Source organism: Castor canadensis, chromosome 11 (assembly GCF_047511655.1).
Source record: "Castor canadensis chromosome 11, mCasCan1.hap1v2, whole genome shotgun sequence".
NCBI lineage: Eukaryota > Metazoa > Chordata > Mammalia > Rodentia > Castoridae > Castor > Castor canadensis.
In genome coordinates this window covers 76,136,056-76,145,926 of record NC_133396.1, presented here as the reverse complement: position 1 = coordinate 76,145,926, position 9,871 = coordinate 76,136,056, and the positions used below count along the sequence as shown (strand labels likewise).

General features: G+C 45.9%; 1 protein-coding gene across 1 annotated transcript; it reads right to left on the bottom strand.

The window, feature by feature from the left end:
• Positions 1-263: 263 nt before the first annotated feature.
• Positions 264-3,815, bottom strand: LOC141413637 (uncharacterized). Its single transcript, XM_074044776.1, has 3 exons — positions 3,709-3,815; positions 1,173-1,765; positions 264-423 (listed from the first exon to the last, which is right to left on the bottom strand). Exons 1-3 carry the CDS (start codon positions 3,813-3,815, stop codon positions 284-286), a joined length of 840 nt encoding a protein of 279 aa, XP_073900877.1. The 3' UTR covers positions 264-283.
• Positions 3,816-9,871: the final 6,056 nt, after the last annotated feature.

The window sequence follows — 9,871 nt, the reverse complement described above, 5'->3', positions numbered from 1 at the left end:
GTCTCCTGTGGATACATCTACAATCATCCAGGTCAGGTTAAAAGGTTGATGTGGATTTGTATGCCCCAAGCAAGTGGTGGACAGGGTTAGAAAAAGGAATAAGGTTACCGAGGTCCAGTTTGCTGAAGTTTGAGTTTGAAGGAATTGTCCTTGTGGTGGGACACCCTTCTTGTTGGCAGGAAGTCTTCCTTCACAGCTACCGGGTCTGCCGGTCTGATATGGATGTTAGTGGACCCAGGTGATGATCCCATTCTAGGAGGGCTGCGGAGCATCTGGGGTGTTTTCATTTTCCGGAGCATCCCGTATCAGCCGGAGCTTGAGTGGATTTGTGGGATGCTGTCGTGCAGTCCAATTTCCCTGCTCCTCCTGAGGACGTGCCCATCTCACATGGGAGTGGTGTACCCATGGTGCAATTCCATCGACCTTGAGGGCGGTGGGGGTAGTAAGCAGTACAACATAAAGTCCTTTCCATCTAGGCTCTAGGGTTTTGGACTGATGCCTTTTAACCCATACCATGTCACCCGGGACTATGCCATGTTCCGGAGTCAGGACCCTCTCAGTAGTATGGTATGCTTGAATTAAGGGCCATATTTGTTGTTGCACCTTAGCTAGAGCCTGTAGCATAGTCAGGTAATTTGGGGCCAGATCACCTAGTCCCGGGCTTAAGGTCCTTTGAATGATGGGGGGTGGAGCCCCATACAGGATCTCAAAGGGGGTTAGCCCATGGACATAAGGGGAGTTCTGGACTCAGAAGATGGCCAAGGGAAGGAGTGTCACCCAATCACCGCCAGTCTCCAGGGCCAATTTGGCTAAAGTCTCCTTTAGTGTCCTATTCATCCTTTCTACTTGCCCTGAGCTCTGGGGATTATATTCACAATGTAGTTTCCAATTGGCCCCCATAGCCTGGGCTAGTCCCTGCAGGACTTTACTAACGAAAGCCGGACCGTTATCTGACCCAATTGCCTCAGGCACCCCGTACCTGGGTATGATTTCCTCTAGTAAGGCTTTTGCCACTACCTGACTCGTCTCCCTCTTTGTAGGAAATACCTCCACCCAGCCCGAAAAGGTATCTATGAACACTAGCAAATATTTGTACCCAAACTTCCCTGGTTTTACTTCGGTAAAATCCACTTCCCAGCTTCTTCCTGGGGCCCTCCCCCGTTCCCGAATACCTGTGTGGTGCCCCTCCCTTCGTCCTGGTTTCATAGCTGTACAGCTAGCACAATCCTCCACAATTTGACGGACGGCCACAGTCTGGTTCGGAAATCGGAGTTGTGCAGATGTCAGCAAGTCTAGCAACTTTCTCCACCCCAAGTGGGTGGACTTATGTAAGTTAGCTAACAGGAATTGGCTGAGTTTCTCGGGCAGGATTAGCTTGCCTTCCAAGTCGCTTCTCCATTCATCCTCCCTTTTTCTAGTGAGGGAGTGGGCTCTCATCCAAGTGAAATCCTCCGAGGAGTACTCTGGTTGGGGAGGTAGTGAAGGGAGCTTGGGGACAGGCACATCTATAGCCGCGACCATGGAGGGACTCACCATTGCTGCTCTCCTAGCTTCTTGATCCGCCCTGTTGTTACCGACAGCTTCCGGAGTCTTGGCAGACTGATGGCCTGGGACATACATCACTGCCACTGCCTTCGGTTTTTCCACTGCTATTAATAGACGCTGGACTTCGGCCACGTTTTTTAAGCCTTTCCCTTCTGCTGTGTGAAATCCCCTTTCGCGATAGATGGCTCCGTGGATGTGGATGGTACCAAAAGCATAGCGGCTATCGGTGTAGATATTGACCTGTTTTCCTTCTGCCCTTTCCAGGGCCTCAGCCAAGGCAACTAATTCTGCCTTTTGGGCTGAGGTTCTGGGTGGGAGGGCACTGTTCCATACCGTGTTTCCTTCTTGGTCGACCACTGCTGCCCCTGCCCTTCGTACTCCATTTTGGACAAAACTGCTTCCATCAGTGTACCAGTTTAATTTACAGCCAGACAGTGGGGTGTCCTTTAGGTCAACCTGTACCTGGGTAACTTCGGAGAGGAACTCCTTGCAGTCATGGACAGGTGTCTGTAGTTCCAGGTTGGGCAACAGGGTGGCAGGGTTCAGAGTTACAGGATCTGTGAAGGTGATCCGAGGGGAATCCAGCAAGAGCCCCTGGTAGTGGGTGAGCCTGGAATTCGTCATCCATTTCCCAGGGGGTTGTTTAAGGACTCCCTCCACCAGGTGAGGGGCCGTGACCCGGAAGGCCTGTCCAAAGGTTAATTTGTCTGCTTCTCTCACTAACATGGCAACGGCTGCTATGATGTGGAGGCAGGGGGGCCATCCTGATGCTACTGCGTCTAATTTCTTGGAAAGATATGCCACGGGTCTCTTCCAGACACCTAACTGTTGGGCCAGGACTCCTTTGGCTACTCCCTTTTTTTCATTCACAAACAGAGTGAACGATTTTGTGGGGTCTGGTAGGGTCAAGGCAGGGGCCTGGAGAAGGGCGGCTTTAGCTGGTCAAAGGCCCGCTGTTGTTCCTCTCCCCACCTCCAATCCAGAGCCTCTTTGGTGGCCTCATATAGGGGTCTGGCTATCTCCACAAATCCTGGAATCCAGAGTCTACAGAACCCTGCGGAGTCCAGGAACTCTCTCACTCCCCTAGTGGATGTGGGGGGTGGAATAGTCAAAATAGTCTGTTTCATGGCATCAGTCAGCCATCTTGCCCCATCTGTGATCCGATAACCCAGATATGTCACTGACCTTTCACAGATGTGGGTCTTCTTGGCACTCGCCCGATATCCCAACTCACCTAACTCCATTAGCAGGTGTTCAGTAGCCTCGCTGCACTCCTCTTGGGTTTCTGCTGCTAACAGTAAGTCATCAATGTACTGTAGTAGAGTGACTCGCGGGTGACTCCGGCGAAAGGGCTCCAGGTCCTGGCTCAGGGCCTCGTTAAACAGGGTGGGAGAATTTTTAAATCCTTGTGGCAGTCTGGTCCAAGTGAGCTGTCCAGTCCGGCCCCCATCCTCTTGCCATTCGAATGCAAATAGCGGCTGGCTGATTTCTGACAATGGAATGCTGAAGAAAGCATCTTTCAAATCAAGGGTTGTATACCATACTTGTGAGGGCGGTAGGTGACTGAGCAAGGTATAGGGATTCGGTACAGTGGGATGAATGTCCTCCGCCTGCTCATTTATCTTTTGCAGGTCTTGTACAGGCCTATAGTCCCCGCTTCCCGGCTTTTGGACAGGGAGCAGAGGAATACTCCAGGCGGACTGACAAGGCCGCAGTACTCCTTCCTTTATTAGCCTGCAGATATGAGGGGCTATGCCTCTTTGAGCCTCTTTGGGCATAGGATACTGTTTTACCCGAATGGGAAGAGCGGAAGCCTTCAATTGTATAACTACGGGAGGGAGGTGTTTGGCGAGGCCAATTCCCACAGTCTCTGCCCAGGCTGTGGGAAACCTTTTTAGCCATTGGGCTATGTCCCCTCCTGGCTCCTGTTGGCTCTCAAACAGTTGATATTCGTCAGCCAATGATAGGGACAGGACGTGTATCAGGCTCCCCTCCTGATCAGTCACAATTATTTCATCTGGTTCAAAATAGATACGGGCCCCTACTTTGGTGAGCAGGTCTCGTCCGAGCAAGGGAGTGGGGCTCTCAGGGACGACCAGGAAGGAGTGTGTGACCTGGTGTTTTCCTAAGTCTACCTTTCTTTTGGTAGTCCATGAGCATAACTGTGTACCCATGGCCCCCTGAATGACACTTGTTCGTTCCTTGTTCAAAGGTCCACATGCCTTGTTTAAGACTGAATACTGGGCACCGGTATCCACCATGAACCCCATCGACTTCCTCTCCACACATACAGTTACCAAAGACTTGGGGAGGGGGTCTGAGCCCCATCTCCCTCAGTCCTCTTCTCCGGCTAGAAGGACTCTGGCCTGCTCCACTGCTCGTTCCCTTTCCCTGTTACCTCCCGGTCTCCTGCCAAACCCTCTTCTTCCCTTTAACTTAGGGCACTCTCTCTTCCAATGCCCAGTCTCCTTACAGTAAAAACAGTGTTCCTTATCCAGGGTCCTGGTGTGGCCCCCTTCCCTGGGTTGGTCCCAGACACCCGCTAGGAAAATACGGGCCATTTCTCTTTGTTGCTTTCGGTTCTCCTTAGCCTGGAACTCCCTGTCCTCCTTTCTCAATTTCTCTTGGGCCTCCCTGTCTTCCTTTCTCCACCTTTCCTCCCTTTCTTCTGGAGTTTCCCTTGCGGTAAAGACCTTCTCTGCTATCTGTAACATTTCCCTAATGCTTATCTCCCCTAAGTTTTCCTGTTTATTGAGTTTTCTCCTAATGTCTGGAGCTGCCTGATTAATGAATGAGAATAACACAGCAGACCGGTGGATCTCCGCCTCGGGGTCAATAGGGGTGTACTGACGGTATGCCTCATAGAGGCGCTCTAAGAAACCGGCCGGGCTTTCATTTTCCCCTTGGACAACTGCCTTTACCTTTGCAAAGTTGGTGGGCCTCCTAGCAGCCGCTTGGAGACCTGCCATAAGAGTCTGACGGTAGATTCGGAGACGCTCCCTACCTTCTGCGGTCCCAAAATCCCAATCAGGGAGGCGTAGGGGGAAGGCCTCGTCTGTCTATGGCCGGTTGGAGGGTTGTGGGTCTCCCGTTGTCCCCCAAGACGTTCTTTCTAGCTTCGTGGAGGATGCGCTCTTGCTCCTCCGTCATAAAAAGAGTATTGAGCAGCTGGTGACAGTCATCCCATGTGGGGCGGTGTGTATGCATGACGGACTCCAGGAGATCTATGAGACACTTAGGGTCTTCTGAAAAGGGTGGGTTCTGCATCCTCCAGTTATATAGATCACTGGAGGAGAAGGGCCAGTACTGAAACTGTTGCCCCCCTCCCGGTCCTCCTTGGCCTACAGTCTGGACTGGAAATGTGGGGACAGTTTTCTCCCCATGTGTTAATGAGGAGGGCCCATCTTCTCCCTCCCTTTCCCGTACCCCTCGGGGGTGGAGTCTTCGACCCATTCCTCCTCTGGCCGTCGGTCCTGTTGAGGAGGATGAGGAAATTTCCTCCTCCAGAGCACTGGCCTGACCAGGGGGAGTCACGTATGGGGGCAGCCGATCTTCCTCTGCCCCCGCGAGGGACGGGTAAAGGGGGGAACTCTCCGGTAAGACCGGGGATGGTAAAGAGGGTGTCCTATTTTGAGGACTGGTCAGGGAGGGAAGGGGAGGTTTCTCTTCCTCTTTTATGACCAAGGCAGGCGTGACTGGGGTTTTAGCCCCGGGAGCCGAACTGGAGGGGTGAGTCAGAAAAGCTGTTAACCAAGGGGGGGGTCCCCGCTAAATCTTCCCAAACCAAAATGTAGGGGACCTGATCTGGGTGGCCTTGATTGCCTGGTCGGAAAACGACAGCCTTGACCTTAGTGATCAGATCTAGGGAGAGGGAACCTTGAATGGGCCATCCGACTCCGAAGGTGGGCCATTCTGCAGAACAAAGGGTGTCGAACTTACCTTTCTTAATGACCAGACCCGCATTTAATGCCCTTTTTTTGACTTCTGGAAAGTGAGAGAGAATCAAAGACTTTGGGGTTGCTTGTCCCTATCCCATTGTGGGATGAGAAGCAACCACCAGGAGAGATAGAACAAAAAGGGTGAAAGCAACAATAACTCCACACACACAGAACACTCTCCACCACTCGCTTGGACCGGTCCTTCTCTCACGCTGGTGTGCACCCCATTCAACCTCCTCACCATCCAATTTGGATATCAGGCCGAAAGGTGTCCACTTGACAGGTGGTCAGTCGACTAGTTCAATTAGTTCTTCACCTGGCGCCAGGATTCCTGAAATGTTCGAGCCCAAATGAGAGGAAAGCCTCTCCCAGCAGGACCTTGTGGTCCCCTTAACGAGATTCCCAGAATGATTCTCCCCGGGAATTGGCCAAATCCCCGCCGCAGCCCAAATGGGAACAATCATCTACCAATTAGTTCCCTCCAAATGAGAATCTCAGACTCTCCCAATGCCTAGGACTTGGAATCACCTCTGCTTTCTCGTGGATGGTCTGCCTTCTCGAAAAAGGGGATCTCGGTGGGACCTCCAAATGTTAGGATCCGAGAATCCTATTCCTCCGAGAGACAGAGAGTCATGCGTGAATGCAATCAACAAAGCAGAGTTTATTGAGCTGGCAAGCCAGGGTCAAGCTCCCACACAGACACACAGGTCCGATTGGGCAGACAAGACCCCGAGCCTCTTTAGGGAAGATCTTATATAGGCCCCTACCGGCTGTTACAGCAAAAGCCCGCACAGTACATAGCCAATGAGTTTGTAACACCACATACATTTCCAGCCTATCCATTTAAGAGTACATTACCTCTTAGCCTATAGATTCAAGGGTCAGTATTCACACACACGGTTACATTTAGCAAGCAGGCAGGGCACATCTTGCACGTACTTCTAGTCGTCTTTTGCAATCTGCTCACATTCCTCACATTCCTCATATTCCACCTGCCCCCATCCTGTTTATCTTATCCTGCACGGGGCATCCTGTGCTGGCTTTACTGGTTTCTGCTATGGGGATCTGCTGGGGCAAAGGGCACATCCTTTCACTAAGATTCCTGATTTTCCATATGCTAGGTCCAGCCACCTGTCCTTAAATACCAAATAAAGGGGCATGATAAAGTCAGAGAAAGGAGGATTATTACATGGCTTGGTACATGCTGTGGGAAGAGACAGAGTAATCACTCAGCTCATCAGTCAGATGCAGGCATGAGCTACTGGTTTAAATAGATAAAAGAACTGGGGGCAGGTGAAAAAAGAATGCTTAAACAGTCCCAGTCACAGGTGTGTTCTGGGTGACCATTATCTCAGCTCAATTGTTCCCACAGGGGTTCTGGAGAAGATGGAAGATGTTATTGTTGTCATCACTTGAGGGGAGTGATCTGGTTCCCATGAGATGATTGCTCCTTCTCCTGGGTGCAGCCTCATCATTGTAGGTAATTGTCCTCATTTGACAGTTGTCCTCATTTGGAATGTGGTCTGTCCTACAAGTCTCCACTGTTCCTTGTGGGAAGTTTCAGTCCCTTGTTAGAAAGATATTATCAGTCTTGTCCTTTCTGGAATCCAAGGTGATTGCAAAGTGACTGCAAAAAGAATGGCTTAGAAGAAAGACAGATACAAAATGGAGGCAGGGATGCCAAGCTCCTGCTTTTAGTTAATTTGTGTGCCGAAGGAAAGAGTCAGTACTTTTTAGCAAAAGCAATTTGAGGGCCTCTTACAACCTGAAGTTGTTATAATCTTCCTAACCTAAGGAAAACTCAGTTTGAATTCAGCAAGTGCATGCTGAGTCCTACCATGTGCTAAAAAATACTCTTTTGTCAATGAGATTAAGTAGAGAACTAATCAGAAGAAATCCCAGGTTTTACAAATTGTATGTTTTAGTGAGATTAATAGAGTTGTATATAACATACATATAATTGTAAATAATATGAAAGTTAAATTATGTTACATATATTTTGTAAATATTTGTACATATATTATGTGTTTATATATGTATGTGTACACATATATAAATATATATATGTATATATGTATATGTATACACATAGAGATTTCTATAATATATATTATCTTGGTTTATTTGGATTATCTTGGTTTATTTGGATATTCAAAACCCCAAAATGAGTTTTTCCTAATCATTTTGTGCTGGCATTAATTCTTTACTTTAAAGATTTAAAAATGTTGAGAGTTTGAAAGTATATTACTGCTGTGAATATTATTAGCTATGGGTATCACTGAAAGGAAACTATTTAATTAATTTGTGAATAAATTGATATGTCCACAGAGTATTCTCCCTCTAACTCTTTTGGGATCCCTCCTTGTCCTTCGTTGTTCTTGAAATATACTATCAATTTTTAAAAGCCTTTGTCTCTATAAAACCATACTTTATAGAAGTGCTTGCTAAAGACTTGCCATTATAAATAAAAACATTTTCTTTAGAAAAATAGCAAATGATTGTGAAAGCCCTTGCAATAATAATACACAAATATTTGGATTGATTATATTTATCTTTGGTGGTGGAGTTTGATTTACATTTGTTAAAAAATATAAATTTGAGGAACTATAACAATAAAATCTCAAAAGCAAGCAGTTTAACACATTTTAATCTTCCTTTTAAATGTAAGAGTTAATAAAATACTTAATTATTTGTATCACTTGTTTGCTACTTTTTAAATTCCAGATCAATTATCTAGTTCTGCAATGTCTTTTGTTTTGTTAGTATTCATAGTTATTTCTGTTGGGTGAGAGTTTTATGCTTAGCTAAAGTTTGAGCGAGCAATTTGTCAATCATGCAGTCTTACCAATTCAAATGCATGTCTATATACTGAAGTGTGCCTGTTATGTTTTCCTTTCTTGATTGAAGAACAACTGGCTCAAGTACACTTTCCCAGACAGTCCTACATACACTAGTTGCTTCTTCACAATATTCCTGTTAATACTTTAAAACATGGCCAAATATTCCTGTACCCTTTTCTCACAAAGAAGGTATGCATGTACTCTCCCTTAAAATATGGATGAGTTTGTATCTTTAACTAGCGGAGTGTGGCAGAAGAGATTCTGTGTGTGTCTGAGTTCAGGTTACAAAGGACCCATTAGTTATGTGAAACTTGCTGTGGGAGCATTTTCTTTTTCATATAAGAATTCTGAGTAAAAAAATATTTCTATTTCACAGAATTCTAATGGTTCCCTAATTAAATAGCCTACAACCATCCTTGCTACACCAGGTATTTTGGTGAGGCTGCCTCAGACACTGCCAATTGAATGGAACCACTGACTTCCACAGTGCCATACAAATCAGAAGAATTATCAAAAACAGTTTTATCTTATTTTCTGAAGTAAAGTTTTATGCAATACAACAAGATTATTTTAATCCACTGAATTTTGGAGTGTTTGTGGTACAAAGGGCAGATAACTGGGACAACCTCTCAAAGTTTCCTTAAATAATGATCCATTTAGTTTGATCACACTTTTTTTGTTGGAAGAATAGTATAAATACTATCAGATGTTAATTATTGGAAATAGAATTTTAATGTTTTTCTCTCTTCACTATCGTTCTGGGTCTATCTAAATATGCACTTCTCTTATACCCATTAGAATTGGAGAAGCAGAGAAAAGTTTGGGACAAAAAAAATTCTATCTAGTGAATCCTTCAAAAAGCCAATGCAGAAACTTGCTAACTTGTATACATCTGATTATATTTCTAACTATATTTAAAGATTATCTACTACAAGCCATGCAAGAACATATTTTCTACTTTAGAGCTTCTTTTCAAAATAAAATAATCAATTGTGAGTAAATTTTTAACTTCTGAGCTGGTTGGGGCTAGTGGAGCTCTACTTAGAATGAGTTTAGACTCCCTTAGCATTGTTTCCTTGGAAACAATGCAGATAGAATGAGTGGTAATGTTGTTTATCATATGAAACTACACCTGTGTTGAGGAAATTGTGTTGGCATTCAGCTTCAGGCCTACATGGTTGGCACAAAATAAAGGATTGGTGGGAAGTGGACGATGCAACTTCCACTTTTCTGAATATGGTACCAGTACACACCTCGTATGGATCAGAAGCAGAGGAAATGGTGCACATGGATGGATGCTGAAACTCCCAATGCAATGATGTTGTACTTTCCATATCGTCTGTCTTCCATTCTTTTATAAAAGATTAAACACTGTCATGATCAAGAAAGATTATCTACTTTGAAAGTAACCTGTCTCCAAATAATTCATCTTGCTTCGTTCTGTTCTAATTATTCCTTTTAGAAACAATAAAGGACATTAGAATTAAATTTATAAATAGTACCTCTGAAAGTGTCCATTGTCAGTGTACACAGTTAGAGATAGAAGAG

Coding starts and splice junctions, on each gene's coding strand:
- LOC141413637 (XM_074044776.1), bottom strand. CDS start 3,815: ATGGGGTTCATGGTGGATACCGGTGCCCAGTATTCAGTCTTAAACAAG. Junction 1,766..3,708: donor CAGGGGGCCATGGGTACACA/GTTATGCTCATG, acceptor CTACACCGATAG/CCGCTATGCTTTTGGTACCA. Junction 424..1,172: donor AAGGGAGGGGCACCACACAG/GTATTCGGGAAC, acceptor ACCGCCCTCAAG/GTCGATGGAATTGCACCATG.